This window comes from Oncorhynchus mykiss, chromosome 1, assembly GCF_057628025.1.
Source record: "Oncorhynchus mykiss isolate SJ-2025 chromosome 1, ASM5762802v1, whole genome shotgun sequence".
Lineage (NCBI taxonomy): Eukaryota > Metazoa > Chordata > Actinopteri > Salmoniformes > Salmonidae > Oncorhynchus > Oncorhynchus mykiss.
The window spans coordinates 47,307,226-47,326,951 of NC_143022.1; the positions used below are offsets into that span (position 1 = coordinate 47,307,226).

The 19,726-nt window shown below is 39.9% G+C and overlaps 1 protein-coding gene and 1 long non-coding RNA gene across 5 annotated transcripts in view; one reads left to right on the top strand and one right to left on the bottom strand.

The window, feature by feature from the left end:
• LOC149985523 (uncharacterized) overlaps window positions 1-19,726 on the top strand; it is a 509,038-nt gene that overhangs the window by 42,551 nt on the left and 446,761 nt on the right. The window lies entirely within an intron of this gene.
• The window catches only part of LOC110523903 (spondin-1), a 141,001-nt gene that overhangs the window by 11,470 nt on the left and 109,805 nt on the right, over window positions 1-19,726 (bottom strand). For all 4 annotated transcript variants that reach the window (XM_021603048.3, XM_021603039.3, XM_090232885.1 and 1 more), the window contains 2 exons: window positions 7,960-8,024; window positions 5,988-6,189 (listed from right to left, as the gene is read on the bottom strand). In XM_021603048.3, the coding sequence (XP_021458723.1) occupies window positions 5,988-6,189; window positions 7,960-8,024 (267 nt within the window). The remainder of the gene's footprint in view (window positions 1-5,987; window positions 6,190-7,959; window positions 8,025-19,726) is intronic.

The window sequence follows — 19,726 nt, forward strand, 5'->3', positions numbered from 1 at the left end:
ACCATCCCTACGGTGAAGCATGATGGTGGCAGCATCATACTGTGAGGCTAGTCAGGATCGAGGAAAAGATGAACAGAGCAAAGTACATAGAGTACATTAAGTACATATATTGATGAAAACCTGCTCCAGAGCGCTCATGACCTAAGACTGGGGCCAAGGTTCACCTTCCAACAGGACAATGACCCTAAGCAAACAACGACCAAGACAATGCAGGAGTAGCTTCAAGGACCGTCTCTGAATGTCCTGGAGTGGCCCAGCCAGAACCTGGACTTGAACCCGACCGAACATCTCTGGAGAGACCTGAAAATAGCTGTGCAGCAACCTGCAGAGAAGAATGGGAGAAACTCCCCAAATACAGGTGTGCCAAGCTTGTAGCATCACACCCAAGAAGACTCGAGGCCGTAGTCGCTGCCAAAGGTCCTTCAACAAAGTAAATGGTCTGAATACTTAAGTAAATGTGATATTTGTGGAGGTTTTATTATTATAAATTATTATAAATATAAATATTAATATAAATTATAAATATTTAAAAAACGATTTTTGCTTTGTTATTATGGAGTATTGTGTGTATATTGATGAGGGAAAAAACATATTTAATCAATTTTAGAATAAGGGTGTAACGTAACAAAATATATACAGTTGAAGTCGGAAGTTAACACACTTATGTTGGAGTCATTAAAACTCATTTTTCAACCACTCAACACATTTCTTGTTAACAAACTATAGTTTTGGCAAGTCGGTTGCGACATTTACTTTCTGCATGACACAAGTCATTTTTCCAAAAATTTGTTTACAGACAGATTATTTCAGTTATAATTTACTGTATCACAATTCCAGTGGGTCAGAAGTTTACATACACTAAGTTGACTGTGCCTTTAAACAGGTTGGAAAATTCCAGAAAATGTCATGGCTTTAGAAGCTTCTGATAGGCTAATTGACATCATTCGAGTCAATTGGAGGTGTACCTGTGGATGTATTTCAAGGCCTACCTTCAAACTCAGTGACTCTTTGCTGGACACCATGGGAAAATCTAAAGAAATCAGCGAAGACCTCAGAAAAAAATGGTAGACCTCCACAAGTCTGGTTCATCCTTGGGAGCAATTTACAAACGCCTGAAGGTACCACATTCATCTGTACAAACAATAGTACGCAAGTATAAACACCATGGGACCACGCAGCCGTCATACCGCTCAGGAAGGAGACGTGTTCTGTTTTCTAGAGATGAACGTACTTTGATACGAAAAGTGCAAATCAATCCCAGAACAACAGCAAAGGACCTTGTGAAGATGCTGGAGGAAACAGGTACAAAAGTATCTATATCCACAGTAAAACGAGTCCTAAATTGACATAACTTGAAAGGCGGCTCAGCAAGGAAGAAGCCACTGCTCCAAAACCGCCATAAAAAAAGCGAGATTACGGTTTGCAACTGCACATGGGGACAAATATCGTACTTTTTGGAGAAATGTCCTCTGGTCTGATGAAACAAAAATAGAACTGTTTGGCCATAATGACCATTGTTATGTTTGTTGGAAAAAGGGGGAGGCTTGCAAGCGGAAGAACACCATCCCAACCAGTGAAGCATGGGGGTGGCAGCATCATGTTGTGGAGGTGCTTTGCTGCAGGAGGGACTGGTGCACTTCACAAAATAGATGGCATCATGAAGTAGGAAAATTGTGGATATATTGAAGCAACATCTCAAGACATCAGTCAGGAAGTTAAAGCTTGGTAAACAAATGGGTCTTCCAAATGGACAATGACCTCAAGCATACTTCCAACGTTGTAGCAAAATGACTTAAGGACAACAAAGTCAAGGTATTGGAGTGGCCATCACAAAGCCCTGACCTCAATCCTTTAGAAAATTAGTGGGCAGAACTGAAAAAGAGTGTGCGAGCAAGGAGGCCTACAAACTTGACTCAGTTACACCAGCTCTGTCAGGAGGAATGGGCCACAATTCACCCCATTTATTGTGGGAAGCTTGTGGAAGGCTACCCGACACATTTGACCCAAGTTAAACAATTTCAAGGCAATGCTACCAAATACTAATTGAGTGCATGTAAACTTCTGACCCACTGGGAATGCGATGAAAGAAATAAAAGCTGAAATAAATAATTCTCTCTACTATTATTCTGATATTTCAAATTCTTAAAATAAAGTGATGATCCTAATTGACCTAAGACAGGGAATTTTTACTAGGATTAAAAGTGGGGAATTGTGAGAAACTGAGTTTAAATGTATTTGGCTAAGGTGTATGTAAATATATATATATATATATATGTAAATATATATGTAAATATATATATATATATACAGTTGAAGTCGGAAGTTTTCATACACCTTAGCCAAATACATTTAAACTCAGTTATATACACACACAGACAGTACCAGTCAAACATTTGGACATCTACTCATTCAAGGTCTTTTCTTTATTTTTACTATCTATATATATCTATATCTATATCTATATCTATATCTATATCTATATATATATATATACACAGACACACATACTAATAACACTGTAAAATTTTGAAAACTGTGATCACGCCCTTTTAGTGTAAGAGCTGTTTGAAAAGACTGCCTGAAAGTTCTGCCTGTTTTGGTTTGATGGAGTTCTGGTCTTCCATGGTGACATCACCTAGCAGTAAATTAGTTAAGAACAATATGAAAGAGAGTTTCAAACCTCTGCAAATAACAGCACATTTTCAGTTCTCCACTCCCCACTTGGACCACTCCCAGACAGTCAAATTCTTGCTTGAGAAATTGCCTTTTTGTAACGCCCGTTGGTGGAAGAAGGTGAGGACCAAAGCACAGCGTGGTACGTGTTCGTAATTTTAATGGTAAAGCTGAACACTATACAACAAGCAACAAAAGAACAACCGAAAACAGTTCCGTCAGGTGCAAAACACACTAAACAGAAATAAACTACCCACACCACACAGGTGGGAAAAGGCTTCCTAAGTATGGTTCTCACTCAGAGGCAACGATAGACAGCTGCCTCTGATTGAGAACCACACCCGGCCAAACACAGAAATCCAAAACATAGAAAATGAACATAGAATGCCCACTCTAGTCGCACCCTGGCCTAACCAAAATATAGAATAAAAGCCTATCTATGGCCAGGGCGTAACACTTTTTCTAAGAAGCTATTTTTGTTTATTTTTTACCATTTTAAGGTACTTCATTGTTACCCAGAAATTATTTGATATTGAGATAAAAAACTGCTTTATTGGACTTTTAAAACCTCTTATGGTATAGGGGGCAGCATTTTCACTTTTGGATAAATAGCGTGCCCAATTTTAACTTCCTGCTACTCATGCCAGGAATATAAGATATGCCTATTATTAGTAGATGTGGATAGAAAACACTCTGAAGTTTCTAAAACTGTTTGAATCATGTCTGTGAGTATAACAGAACTTATGTAGCAGGCAAAACCCCGAGGACTAACTGTTCAGATTTTTTTTTTTGCCTCTGACTGTTCCCTGAGTTGTCTTTGCCAAGTGATATTTTTTTTTTTTTCATTTCCTACCGCTTCCACTGGATGTCACCAGTCTTTGGAATTTGATTGAGGTTATTCATTTGTGCAACGAAGAAGAAGCACCTCCTGGAACAACGTTACACTATTGAGAGTTGCGCAAGACGTAAGAAGGAGAATGGATTGTTTACTTCCTGTATTGTACACAGATAGCCCCGTCTACAATTTGATAGATTATTAACGTTTAAAAATAACTAAAGTTGTATTAGAAAAGTAGTTTGAAATATTTTGGCAAAGTTTATAGGCAACTTTTGAAATGTTTTGTAGTGACGTTGCGTTTTTTGGCAGCTGTTTTTTTCTGGATCAAATGCGTCAAATAAATGGACATTTGGATATATATGGACGGAATTAATCGAACAAAAGGACCAATTGTGATGTTTATGGGACATATTGGAGTGCCAACAAAAGAAGCTCGTCAAAGGTAATGCATGTTTTATATTTTATTTCAGCGTTTTGTGTAGCGCCTGCAGGGTTGAAATATGCTACTCTCTTTGTTGACATTGTGCTATCAGATAATAGCTTCTTATGCTTTCGCCGAAAAGCTTTTTAAAATCTGACATGTTGGCTGGATTCACAACGAGTGTAGCTTTAATTGAGTATCTTACATGTGTGATTTAATGAAAGTTAGATTTTTATATCATTATTTGAATTTGCCTCGCTGCATTTTCCCTGTTTTTTTCCCAAGTGGGACGCAACCGTCCCCTATACCATAAGAAGTGTAACACATCTCAGTCTTAAAATGCCTGAAATATCTCTTTTGTATACTAGTTGAGCACACCTAAGATGTAAATGTGGAATCAATAGTAAACTTTGCAATAAAAGCCCAACATTTGGTACAGAGGTAGGTACAGTATGTACCCAGAAAATATATAGATATGGATCCACCCCAGATTTGGCCTCTGGGGGGCGTGGCAGCCCCGATAACTCAAAAATATCTCAAAAATGTAAATACATATTTAGGTTCTAGTCAATGTCTACACCAAGTCGAGAGTCGCATCTTTTCGATGAAATTTGAACTAGAGCTAAATGTCTAATGTCACCGGCACCCATATCACCTAAATCGGCCTTATCTGTGGCCATTTTAGGTCATACCGGTATGTCAGACTAGCTCAATCGTCAAATTATCAGCCTCTGAGCATCACAGAAACACAACACTTTGAATAACAGACAAATGTTCATAACAAGTGGCTATGGGTGAGATGTATCAAAATATATTTTCAAAACATTTATAAAACGGTGTATTTTGAATATGGGGAATTTAAAGTATTTACTTGTGTTACAAAAGGTTAATCAAATCAAAAAGGGTTACTGTTTGACTGAAAGTGTGTTTTTCCATCACATCCAAAAAATGACCCCTGTTGTTGCTTTTAGGGGTTGAAATAATGTATGTTGGTGCTTTTAGGGTGAAGTTGAATGCACTAACTATAAGTCGCTCTGGATAAGAGTGTCTGCTTAATGACTAAAATGTAATGTAATGTGTAGCATGGGCACAGGGAAGGGAGCTAGTGAAACAGTATCGGCACGGGGCTGAGAGCGAGCACCTCGTCATGTTCAGCTGCCATCTGTTAGGGGCTTCTGTGTTTGATCTTAATATGCATAATTGATCGGCTGTGTAATATTCCTTTTATGAGTGATTTATGACATTGTTTCCTGCTCGGTGCTTTGTGAATCACCTTTCATGCTGCCGTTCCAGAACAGTAACTTCAGTTGAAGAGAAAACTACAAAAGCTATTGAGTCCCTTTCTACTTTAACTCCAGGGAATCTAGTTTTAGTTCACTTTTGGCTGATATATTAATTGGTGCTGCAGCCAACATATGGAGCCAAAAACTAAATAACTAAATCACATCTGGGGTATGTGAATGCATGATTTGTCCGCTTTCTTTGCATAGAAAGTATAAAGGCTATTTACAGAGTGTGAATGATTATGCTGTGTGTGTGGGTATGCATTGAAGTCTGGATATACTATATCTTTAGTGTCTTTTCTGGCCTATAGATGGCAGTGTCTTTCCTTTTCTTTTCCCAGTATCTTTACAAGCCAGCAGAAAATTAACTATAAATTCCAGCGCAGGATTTGTTGGGTACATATTTACAGTGTAGCGACACAAGACTAGTCAGTGAGGCAGCCACTTGGGTAAATATGTCCGCCTCAATAAAACGACAACACAGTGGATGTGCTGTTTTATGTTTGCAGTGTGTTTTTCTCTGAATCTGTTATTGCGTTTTTCAGCCGAGGTTGGATGATTTGTATATTCATAAGTCATAAACAAAAAATAAAAAAGCAACGCTCCTGCACTATTAATGAAAGTAGATCAACAGCTTTCGTTCCAGATTCATGGCAAAATACAGAGGCCTGGTTACGAAAGTTAGAATGGCAGAAGTATTTTTACTAGATAACTGAAACCAGAGCCATTTACTACATATCGACCCCCATGTCTGGGGCCCCCAGGGCCTCACCTCGTAGGTGACCCCGTTGTCGGTGCCTGCGTCCCAAGGGATGAGGTCTTGGTCCAGCCTCTGGACCCAGCCACACTCCTTGGTGCAGAGGTCCTCTGCAGACAGCCCCACGTTCCAGTCAGGGCTGGGCCCCAGCATGCTCAGAAAGGACATGAGGTGACGCGTACGGTCCACTGAGAACTCAGCCGAGGGAGCTGCCCGCCTGAATAGACAAACAGATACAGACATGCATCGTATGCTCCTCAATGTGCCGATTGATCTGATTGATCAACACACAATGACATAGTGTTAAAGACTGGTGAAGCCAGCTTGGTTTTCATTTTAATGCATCACATACCACACCAGTTATCTGCTTTAAGAGTTTAAATGAGCTACATACTGTCCAAACAAAAACATATAACACATTTCTGTCACGCCCTGGCCTTAGTTATCTTTGTTTTCTTTATTATTTTGGTTAGGTCAGGCTGTGACATGGGGGATTTGTGTGTGTTTTTGCTGGTCTAGGGGTTTTGTATGTTTATGGGTTGTTTCCTAGTCTAGGTGTTTTTGTAAGTCTATGGTTGCCTAGATTGGTTCTCAACTAGAGGCAGGTGTTTATCGTTGTCTCTGATTGGGAACCATATTTAGGCAGCCATGTTCTTTGGGTATTTTGTGGGTGATTGTTTCCTGTGTCTGTGTTTGTGCCACACGGAACTGTTTCGGTGCCAGTTCACGTTGTTATTTTGTATTTGTGTACATGTTGAGTTTTCTTATTAAATAACATGGACACCTACAAAGCTGCATATTGGTCCGATCCTTGCTACACCTTCTCTTCAGAGGAAGAGGAGGAAATCTGTCGTGACAATTTCGTTCATAACAGCTCAACATATTAATAAATAATTACTTGTTTCTATTCAGAACTTAGAGAGAATAATGTATCACTAGAACACATTAAAAAAAAGTGTTAATGAAATAGATGTTACGTTGGAAATGTTAAGGCTGGTGAATGTGTGTGGAGGCAAATAGACAGTTTCTGTCCCAAATGGCCCCCTATTCCATATATAGTGGACTACTTTTAACCAGAGCCCTATAGGCCCTGGTGAAAAGTAGTGCACTATATAGGGAATAGGTTGCTTTTTGGGACTCTGTGTTAATTGCCACAACACAAATTCTAAGAGGAGAATAACATCCAGTAACATCTGAATAGTTACTGACGTGTGAAGAGATACTTATATCATATTTCTCCTTGTCATGTTAAATAGGAGATAAACAACAAAACTCTGTACAATTCTGTAACATAACACGATGTGGGAGTGTAGTACTGCTCAATTTGATACAACTGAATTAGATACAACTGCAGTTCCTGTGAGATGATTAAACAAGTATGGAAACAACAACCTACACTTCGCTGTGCCCTATTTAGAGAACTTATTCCACATGCACATCAATCTCTTTAAACAATCTCCTTCCCTTTGAGACATCTATGTTGTTCTGATCCCCTTTTACATAAAACAAATGTATATGACTTCTCCAAACAGCCTCTTCTAAAGAGAGAAAATTGCCCGGCTTAATTGGTTGGCTGATGTTAAAATAGGTAAATGTAAATGTCTTAATGTATTGGAACTGGAGGGAGTCAATAACACTAATCACAGAAACACCCAGAATAAACACATCTCTCATCAAAACAGGAGTCTTCCTTTTGCAAACAAAATACCTCATGAAAAATGTACACAATCATTAATGAATTTAAAGAAAACACCCGCAGGCCAGGCAGGTAGCTATTGAATTAATGCTGGGTGATTATCTGATACTTAGCCTGTTTCTGATGAAGTTTTAAAAAATTATGAGAAATTCTGTTTTCATCTAAATTCTCAATTCACCTAGATTATCAAATGATAATCTCTACAAGTAATTTCACCGTTTTAAAACAGACAATTAACATTTTAAAACCTGTGAAAAGTGAGGGTACTCTTGTACATCACAGTGCACTCACACATTCAGGGGCTGCCATGCTGGCCACTGCGCCTTGGTTTTTATCACAGTCAGAACTTCATCACCCTGTGGATGACAAACACAGAGAGAGAAAGATACATTAGTTTGGTCAAATTAGAGAAAACTGCATGGAGAATACAGAAAGATACCCAACAGGGTGAATTCCTCTCTTTCTTATGAAATCTAAAACACTTTCCAATGTTGAGAGCTGTGAAAGTGGGCATCATGGGACCAGATGTGTCTGTTATTTTATAATAGCTGTTTTTTTCCACAAGAGGATTCCTCTTGTGGATCACACACAGTAGCTCAGCTGAGCTGGCCAGTCTGGGGGAGCAGGGTGTTAACATAGCAGCATTGTCACCTGCTGCTGAAAAATTAAAGGCCCAGTAGCAAACAGAGCCTTTTGATGTAAAACTAAGCAGGGGTTGTTGCTGCTCTGTGAGACAGTGTGGTGTCTGATGCTCTGTGAGACAGTGTGGTGTCTGAAATCAAACAAAGGAAAAACAGGGTGGTTGAGATCTGTGGTGTTACATGTAGCCTATTATTGTGTTTTCACACACGCAGCAATGCTCAGTCTCTTTTTGGGACGCGCCCCGCTTGCTTGCATACAAATAAATAAAAAATATGGTTGACTGATGGTTCCGCAATACCCTGAAAGCCTCCTTCTCTTTGTGGATTTCTATAGAAAACATGTCATTTTGAGAAAAAAGATATTGACATGGCTACAGGGTCTCTTTGTAGCTTTTCTTTTGAGACTATCAACAGTAGCCAGCATATTGCTTTTACCTTCACTATTGAAGGTTTACTTTTGTAAATCACTTTACTTTCCCGAAAATAAATAAGCTCAACGAGCAGATTGATGGGAACACCACAGGCTATCGTTTGTCACACACCCTACACATATTTGTAAGCTTCAATCTTGTTTTAAAAAGTAAATGAGCAAATCTAGTTCAACAGTGATTGAACCGAACGGTAGCCGAGCGAGGGCTTCGGAGCTAGCAGACGTGTGGCATGGCAGCGGATCGATACTGAGTTTCCTGAAGTCCCACACAGAGATGGAATTCATGTCGGAAGACCGGGCGAGGAAGATGACTGATGGCGAGAAGAAGTGAGACAGAAAAAAGGGTGTGAGGTGCAAACCCAAACATCATACCCCTAAGACATACTAACCTCTCACCATTACAATAACAAGGAAGGTATGATATTTGTGAGTCTGTAACTTTCTTACTCATCATTACTCACAATTCATTCAAGGTTATCTGTAATCATGGGAGCATCCACATTAATGAAGAAGTTTTAGAAACATATTCTATTATTATTTAGAATAAAAGTGACTCCAAAATGACACAATACATGATTTACCATTCATTTCTATTGGGCACAAAGTAATCTGAAACACAACCAAAACAAGCAGCAACTGCATCCAACAAGTTTGTAGAGTTATAAGCTTGATGTAATCATTATGTGCTAGGAATAAGTGTCACGCCCTGGCCATAGAGAGGGTTTTATTCTCTATTTTGGTTAGGCCAGGGTGTGACTAGGGTGGGCATTCTAGTTTCTTTAGTTCTATGTTTTCTATTTCTTTTTGTTTGGCCGGGTGTGGTTCTCAATCAGAGGCAGCTGTCTACCGTTGTCTCGGATTGAGAATCATACTAAGGCAGCTTTCTCCCACCTGTGTTTTGTGGGTAGTTGTTTTCTGCTTTGTGTCTACACCTGACAGAACTGTTTCGTTCTGTTCTACTTTGTGATTTTGTTTCAGTGTTCAGTTTGATTAAATATCATGAACGCTTATCACGCTGCACTTTGGTCCACTCCTTCTTCATGCAACGACGAACGTTACAATAAGGGACCAAATATGAAACTTTTCACTACATTAAAGTGAATTTGTCCCAATACTTTTGGTCCCCTAAAATGGGTCGACCACGAACAAAAGGTGCTGTAATTTCTAAACGGTCCATGCGATATCAATGAAAATACTCTCAAATAAAGCTAACAGTCTGCACTTTAACCTCATCGTCATTGTATCATTTCAAATCCAAATTGCTGTTATACTGAGCCAAAACAACAAAAAAGGGGTCACTAAATTGTTGCCATACAGAGCCAAAAAAACAAAAAAGGAGTCACTGTCTCAATACTTTGAGCTGACTGTAATTGGCAGCCATTAAATCAATATTTGTTTTGTTTTCAGATTATCCTTCTGGCCTCCCACTGGCTTTTCACAGCCAGGCCTATTTATCAAATCTGTTTGGATTTAACTTCGGTCGATTTCATGAACAACGTTTCCGTTGAGAGTTGGCTAGGCCAGACATGTCCCGAAGCCACTCCTGCGTTGTCTTGACTGTGTGCTTAGGGTCGTTGTCCTGTTGGATTGAGGTCCAGTCTGATGTCCTGAGTGCTCTGGAGCAGGTTTTCATCAAGGATCTCTCTGTATTTTGCTCTGTTCAACTTTGCCTTGATCCTGACTAGTTTCCCAGTCCGTGCCACTGAAAACCATCCCCACAGCATGATGCTGCCACCACCATGCCTCACCATAGGGACGGTGCCAGGTTTCCTCCAGACGTGACGCTTGGCATTCAGGCCAAAGAGTTCAATCTTGGTTTCATCAGACCAGAGAATCTTGTTTCTCACGGTCTGAGAGTCTTTAAGTGCCTTTTGGCAAACTCCAAGCAGGCTGTCATGTGCCTTTTATTGAGGAGTGGCTTCCGCTTCCGCTGTGCTGCAGAGATGGTTGTCCTTCTGGAAGGTTCTCCCATCTCCACAGAGAAACTCTAGAGCTTTGTCAGAGTGACCCTTGTGTTCTTGGTCACCTCCCTGACCAAGGCCCTTCTCCCCCGATTGCTTACTTTGGCCGGGCAGCCAGCTCTAGGAAGAGTCTTGGTGGTTCCAAATCTTTTCCATTTAAGAATGATGGAGACCACTGTGTTCATGCGGACCTTCAATGCTGCAGAAATGTTTCGGTACCCTTCCCCAGATCTGTGCCTCGACACAATCCTGTCTCAGAGCTCTACGGACAATTCCTTTGACCTCATGGCTTGTTTTCTTGCTCGGACATGCACTGTCAACTGTGGGGCCTTTATATAGACGGGTATGTGCCTTTACTAATCATGTCCAATCAATTTCATTTACCACAGATCAATCAAGCTGTAGTAACATCTCAAGGATGATCAATGGAAACACCGGAGCTCAATTTTGAGTCTCATGGCAAAGAGTCTAAATACTTACACTACCAGTCAAAAGTTTTAGAACACCTACTCATTCAAGAGTTTTTCTTAATTTTTACTATTTTCTACATTGTAGAATAATAGTGAAGACATTAAAACTATGAAACAACACATATGGAATCATGTAGTAACCAACCAATCAAAATATATTTTATATATGGGACTCTTAAAATAGCCACTCTTTGCCTTGATGACAGCTTTGCAAACTCTTGGCATTCTCTCAACCAGCTTCACCGGGAATGCTTTTTCAACAGTCTTGAAGGAGTTCCCACATATGCTGAGCACTTGTTGGCTGCTTTTCCTTCACTCTGCGGTCCGACTCATGTCAAACCATCTCAATTTGGTTGAGGTCGGGGGATTGGGGAGGCCAGGTGATCTGATGCAGCACTCCATCACTCTCCTTCTTGGTAAAATAGTCCTTACACAGCCTTTAATTTTTTAGAGAAAGCTAAACAGTAGCTAGTTTTCTTTAACATACTTTGTTTTTGTAGTAAGTAGCCTACCTAAAGTTTCTCTGATAAATATCTTAGCCTTTGTCTTCACTTGTATCTTCACTCTTACCTCCCCAGAATCAAGGCACTCATATCTTTTACCTTAACACGTTTATATTTGAATTATTTGTCATGTTGACCCTAGGCTGACCTCATGTGATGCCCTGTCCAGCCTCTTGAATCCCCTATGGTCTGTTTGTCTATATCCAGCTACAGAGAAGTCTGGGCCATAATTGATTTGATTTCAGTGAGGTGCCAGTCAGGCCAGTCAGTCCCGCAAGCGGAGAGGAACTGAGAGGCAGGGCCATGAGCCCCTATAACCACACTGCTCTCCCCCATCACATCATGCTCAGAGGCAGGCAGGCAGAGCAGCTCCCCTGACTCAGCCGTCTTGCCAGCGTGTGGCACTCTGAGGACCCAACGTACCCAGCATACTTCTGCCTCTGCCATTGCCGCTCCCATCTGATGCCCGAGCACAATCAAAACCTAGTGACTTTGCCAAGGGATCTGTTGCACGGCAGCGGGAGAAATATTGTCAAATTGTAATAATGTTAAATGAGCTGGGAGCCTCTGGGAGAGTGTGTAATAAAGAATAAACGCTGTCATATTGGAGTTTAAAAGTAATTCTGGGTGCCTGTCTGGAGAATGAGACTGGGCTCTGGGAGACGATGGTGTGGTCTTCTGTTGTGCTACAATCGTGCAGTTCGGAGGGTGTATTATACAATCATTACAGGAAACAATTACCCACATAACCTTGTGGCGGACCTTTTTAATCTCTTAGTTCAAACAGTGTGGAATGAAGTACACTATATACTGTGCATGGTGCAGACAACAAAGCACATTATTAGATATCAATGTATGTATAAAGTAGGCCTACTATTTTAAATAAGGCAAATTAACTTCTGTTATATAATGTACTGTACAGTGCCCTCAAAGTATTCACACACCTTGACTTTTTCTACATTTTGTTGTGTTACAGACAACATTTAAAAATGATTCAATTGAGGTTTTGTGTCACTGGCATACATTCACACAAACCCCCATAATGTCAAAGTGGAATAATGTTTTTCGGGATTTTAACAAATTAATAAAAATGTTAAAGTTGAAATGTCTTGAATCAATAAATATTCAACCCCTTTGTTATAACAAGCCTAAATAAGTTCAGGAGTAAATATGTGAACGTTTCAGGAAGCTAGGCATATGTCCCACGTCATTACTTTACAGGAGACGAATTTGAACTCAGTTCTATATTTTTTTTAATCAAAATTAGTTTTTTGGGGCAAAATGCCTTCTGGAACATGTGAACTTTCATGTGCCCTAATAACACACTTGTATGCCATCTGTAAATGCGAATAAAATGTTAAATTAGGAGCCTACCTGGTTTAGCCACGGAAAAAGGCAGGAACTTTCCCAATAGCCATGATTGTCTGAAATAATGGATGGGATGGACATGTCGAGAGACAAGTTTGGATTGGTCTGCTATGTGTAGATAATCCTTGCTACCGTGGAGTTCTTTAAGATATGGAGAACTGCAAAAATGTTGCTACTACTCTCAACATTGCTGCCCTGAATTTAACAGGCGCTATCGATGAAGACCAGCGGGGAAAAGTTGTGATGAACTACTTTCTGGAGGACGATCGTCCCATGCTGACTCTCTCTGACTCTGAAAATGAATCAGACGATGAGGAAATCCCTGTTTTAGTTCAACACTTTTTAATTGAACCAGACAGTGATGGGAAAGAAACGGCAATCAACAGTGTTGTTGTCACGGAAGATGTTGACTGAGTTTTGAAATCAGTGCAATGCCCGGTGGAAGCAGAGTATGCTTGCAAATGCAGAAGGAGTCGAAAAGACACCACAGAAAGCTGTTGTTTAAAACACCTGTGTCCAGATTACATCTTCAAACTAAGGGCAAACATGGCTTCCATGAAAGAGAGAGGAGAAGCGTTCATCCATGTACATAGGTAAGAGTCTAGCTACATTTTCAGATATTATATGTTTCTACTTTTGTCCGAAAGTAATTTCATTGCAAGTTAAAGAGTACTGTTAGCTAGCTAGACAACATTAGCTGGCTTGCTCGCTAGCTAATGTTACGTGTATGATCTGTGTAGTAATATTATTCGTATCTCAGAAATCTATTTGCATTGCTAGTTATAGAAATGTTAGCTAGCTAGCTAACATTGAGCCTAAACTACATTACCAAAAGTATGTGGACACCTGCTCATCAAACATCTCATTCAAAAATCATGGCATTAATATGGAGTTGGTCCCCCTTTTGCTGCTATAACAGCATCTACCTTTCTGAGAAGTCTTTCCAATAGAAGTTGGAAAATTGCTGCGGGGACTTGTTTCCATTCAGCCATGAGCATTAGTGAGGTGATGCACTGATGTTGGGTGATTAGGCCTGCCTTACAGTCGGCAATCCAATTCATCCCAAAGGTGTTTGAAGGTTGTTGAGGTCAGGGTTCTGTGCAAGCCAATCGCGTTAAGATTTCCCTTTACTGGAACAAAGGGGCCTAGCCCGAAGCATGAAAAAGAGCCCCAGGCCATCATTTTTCATCCAAACTTTACAGTTGGCTATGTATTGGGACAGGAAGCGTTCTCCAGGCATCCGCCAAACCCAGATTTGTCTGTCGGACCCCAGAGAGCGCATTTCCACTTCTCCAGAGTCCAATAGCAGAAAGCTTTATACCACTCCAGCCAACAATTGGCATTGCACATGGTGATCTTAGACTTGTTTGCGGCTGCTTGGCCATAGAAACAACTAACAGTTCTTGTGCTGACATTGCATTCAGAAGCAGTTTGGAACTTGGTACTGAGTGTTGCAACTGAGGACAGATGGTTTTTACACACTACTCGCTTCAGCACTCGGCGGACCCATTCTGTGAGCTTGTGTGGCCTACACCACTTCATGGCTGAGCCGTTGTGGCTCCCAGACGTTTCCACTTCACAATAACAGCAATTATATTGGACCGGGGCAGCTCAATCGACTAATTTGAAGGGGTGTCCACATATTCTTGTAGATATAGTGTAGTTGGTTAGCCTTAGCTACCTGAGGGTTCATGCATGGTGGCTAGCTATGAGAATCAATTTGTATTTGCTAGTAATATGGGTTGGGTCATTGTTTAGCTAGCAAGCTACCTAGCTACATGTCTAAAGAAAAGACTACACTATGCAAGTAACCATTTCACTGTACCGTTTACACCTTCTGTATCCTGTGCATGTTTACTACACTACCATACTCACTTTGTTTAGCGCATGGCCTCACGTGAATGCTTAAAGAGATGGGTGGGGTTAAGGCTTAAGAGGGTGTGAACGATGATGAATGGTTGTAGACAACGAAGAGCTCTCCAGTAGGTGTACCAAAAACATTAATTTTCTCAAAAGTGGGGTTACAAATTCAACTTTCAAAGCAGAATTACTTTCCCATTGTTCCTCAACTGTATAACACAATTTCACAATTTTCTAGCGCTAAGTCTCTACTTTTATCCAATGTAAAAAAAACACAATTTTATATTTTGGTACATAAGACCGAATCGAGGTGGCCACACATGTGAGACAATGCTTTAAACAACCAAATATTTCAAGACTAAAGGCTGGTTTATACCATGTCTATCTACATGTCTGTAGACAGTTGTCACTGTGACATCATGAACATTCTATTGTCGTCCGACATCAAACTTGTCGTTGTCATTATGAAAAAGTATAAACAAAAACTACAAGCTGCATGATATCAGCAGCCTGGTGGTCAAAAATAGCATAACTGGTGTAATTTGACACCAGCAAACCCAACCGTTTAAAAATGAATTATGGATATGTCAATCTAGCAAACCAGGCAACTAAAATAAACTTTCTAAACAATGTTTTGGTTAGTTTCTAGCTTGTTAGCTAGCTAGCTAATGTTAAGTTAGCTCAATAGCCAGTTCAAATAATGACCATATCATAGCTGACAACGTCTTAACTAGAGATAATCTTTTACAATTATCACAGGAAAATTCATTCACAACAAGATCATTATTTACAAGTTAATGGAGAGCTAATTACAGAAAATAGCGGTTGTGAATGTGACAAAATAAAAGCAGGGCATTCTACCAGAGAATTTTAGAACTTGGACACTGTCTCGTTGGCATGAAGTTTTATCCTAATTTGACTTTGGTGCAGGTCATGTTGTTCCTTGCATTACCGTCTCTGGTAAACACACACTATATTAAATAAAACCAACGTTTATTTGTCAAATGCACAGGATACAGAAAGTGTAAATGATACAGTGAAATGATTACTTGCATAGTGGAGTCGTTTGTTTAGACATGCAGCTAGCTAGCTAAACAATGAACCATAATCCCAACTCATACCGAATCTGCAGGTAACTCAATTTATCCAACTAGGTTCAATGTTAGCTAGCTAGTTAACATTAGGCTATAACTAGAATTGCAAAATCGATTTCTGAGATATTAATAGTATTACTACATAGATCATACATGTAATGTTAGCTAGCTAGCTAACAGTATGCTTTAACTTGCAATGAAAACAACTTTGACAAAATGAGAAATATATAATATCTGAAAATGTAGCTAGCTAAACCCTCTTACCTGTATACATGGATTAACGCTTCTCCCTCCCTGTCACGGATGCTATGGTTGCCCTTATTCTGAAGATGTACACTGGAGACAGGTGTTCTCTTTTCGACTCCCTCCGTATAATATTTGCAATCAAACGAGATAATTTTCTCCATATCCTTAGCTATCGAACTCTGCTTCTACTGGGCATTACACTTTTTCCACTGAGGGGCGGCAGGTAGCCTAGTGGTTAGAGCGTTGGGCCAGTAACTGAAAGGTTGCAAGATCGAATCCCTGAGCTGACAAGGTATAAATGTGTCATTCTGCCCCTGAACAAGGCAGTTAACCCACTGTTCCTAAGGTGTCATTGTAAATAATATTTTTTTCTTAACTGACTTGCCTAGTTAAAAAAGGTTACAATTTTTTAGAACATATTTGTTCCAGTTCGAGATATCTTTAAAAAAAAAGCCACGTTAGAAAGGATTACCTACACATACTGAGCAGCTTGTGCAATAGACAGAAGCTTGCTACATGGCAGACCAATCAGAACTCATCTCTCGGGCATGTCCAGCACATCCATTATCCCAGCCAATCATGGCTAGCGGGAAGGTTACTGTCTTTTTTCGTGGCCAAACCAATTAGGCTCGTAATTGTATTGTTTTATTCGTATTTACAGATGGCACACAAGTTTGTTCCAGAAGGCATTCCTGCCAGAAAATGCATTTTGATTGTTTTTAAATTATGATGAAATGCCTCTCCTGTGAAGTAGTGAAGTGCGAAATATGCCTAGTTACCTGAAACGAGTCACAAATGTGGAATAAGTCAAGGGGTATGAACACTTTCTGAAGACACTGTATAAGAGAAATAAGCCTTATGCATTTGCATGAATATAGCCTTCATATGAGAACTAATCCTACCTTCTAATAGTTCAATCCTTTACATCCTGACGTTCAAACAATGTTTATTTCAATGCAAATCATGGTAGATACTTGTTTTGAATTTTTATATCTTTAATCCTTAAATTATACTTTGGCAAAAGGTCTTAATTGATCAAACATTTGATCAAACATTCTACCGATCCCGTGTCCTGCCTATTTAATTATAGACATATTACCAGTGTACTATATCTCCCGTTGATAGAGGTTGCTTGATTTCACACAAATTAATAAGATATGTAAGATAAGACATTACAGTATCTGAGCTGGTTGAAAAGCATTACATATCACTGACTTTCCAAGTTAGGTTAAAAAGTATCTCCTGTTACGTGGCATATTCCCAAAAAATAAGAACTGATACTACATTGAATATAGATTTCTTTAATATCAACAATGACATTCATCTGTGTCTCTCATCTACAGTGCTTGGCATCATTTACACATTACTACTGTGCTGTAAGTCAAATGAGGAAGTGCAAATGGGAAAACGGAGTAGTGCATGGGAGCACTTAACCAGGTTAAATGACATTGACTAAATAAGGTACAGCAAGTCAGGAACTATATATTTACTTTAAACATTCTAGTCAGTTAGCAGACACTCTTATCCAGAGCAATTAGCGTTAAGTGTCTTGCTCAAGGGCACAGACAGACTCTTCACCTAGTCGCCTCGGGGATTCGAACCAGCAATCTTTTGGTTACTGACCCAAAGCTCTTAACGGCTATGCTACCTGCCACCCTTTATAAATTAAATCAATATGACATACATGATTCCAGACTCCCTGAGCCAGTAGCGGAGCCCAACATTGGTGGGAACTGCTAACTTCCTGCAATTCTACACATTTTGCTATAAGGGCAGAGAGGAACATTTGCAGTTTCATAGCTAATCTCATGCTATTGAGCACATATTGACATGAGGCTAATTAAAGATAAAATAAAGATGTGTTGACTGTGATAAAGGCACTGGATTATGAACGGTCTTGTTTGCAAAATGAACAAATGCAGTAGGCAGCAGTATGGTCCATATAACCGTAGAAGCACAGGGACATTTGCCTCAATGCGGTCATATTTGTGGCTCGCTGGGGATGTGGCTTTCATTTAGTTATTTTTGGCCACCCATCCCATGAGAGTGATTTGTCATTCCAGTTCATCTGAATGTCATTCCAGTGCACTGCTTGCTATGCATTCTATCTGATGGTGTTTGCATGTTTAGGTAAAAATACATAATTATTGGGTGTGCCTTGCTCCCCAGTGGGTGGGTCTGGATATTATGTGATGTATTTTCAATTCATTGTGGAATTATCTCTTATAGGATGTATGCGATTTTACGTAATCCCTGGGATGCAGGATATTCAGACTATGTGCCTGTACTTGCATGTGTGTGGGTTGTCTTTAATGTGTTTTTGTATTTCAAAAATAGGGAAATGGGACTATTACATAACATTGGTTTATGTTGTTATGTTTTTTCATTTAAGAGTGCAAGGTTAGTTCTTAAGCATAAACATCATTTTGACTGTAATCTGTCTTCTGTCTGACCTAGACTGCTAACTGTGACCAGCTTTTCTCCATTTAATTTCATGTTTGATAATAAGTACATCTCAATGCCTCTCACCGGTCTCTGTGGAAAAATCACACGTGGAAAAGATGTCATGATCAACCAGTCTGCTGCCATTTAGTGATTTGCCTCGTCAATTGGGCCGGTCTCTAATCGTTTCGGAGGCTAGCATTCATACACATGCAGCTCTGTAGTGTATTTTATTAATCAATGTCTCACAACATGAGACAGGAGCCATATGACCAACAAGACTTGTCTTTCTTTCTCTGCCTCAGGCCTGGAAAAATACTGTGTGATTTAAATATTGCCTTTTAATAACATCACTGCGGCAACAGCAAAAGCATCTAGCGTAAGTTTACTCCGGCTCATCAGATAAGGGTAATTTGTCATGTTTGGGTGCTGGAGGATGTTTTCTGCGGCGCCAAGTGATAAATCATCCATAATTCAGAATTTATGTTAGATATTACTTGACAAGAGATTACATTAGTCAAACATAAATCACAGACTGTTTAATCATGTCATGGTTATAGGCTCTGTTTTGTCAACCAGGGGAATACATTTGTAACAGCAGGTCTGCAGGTAAAAGGACATTGTGGTATAATGTTGTCTGAGGCTACTCAAGCCATAGTAGATACTGTACACCAGTGACGTCTGAGGCTACTCAAGCCATAGTAGATACTGTACACCAGTGACGTCTGAGGCTACTCAAGCCATAGTAGATACTGTACACCAGTGACGTCTGAGGCTACTCAAGCCATAGTAGATACTGTACACCAGTGACGTCTGAGGCTACTCAAGCCATAGTAGATACTGTACACCAGTGACGTCTGAGGCTACTCAAGCCATAGTAGATACTGTACACCAGTGACGTCTGAGGCTACTCAAGCCATAGTAGATACTGTACACCAGTGACGTCTGAGGCTATTCAAGCCATAGTAGATACTGTACACCAGTGACGCCTGAGGCTACTCAAGCCATAGTAGATACTGTACACCAGTGACGCCTGAGGCTAA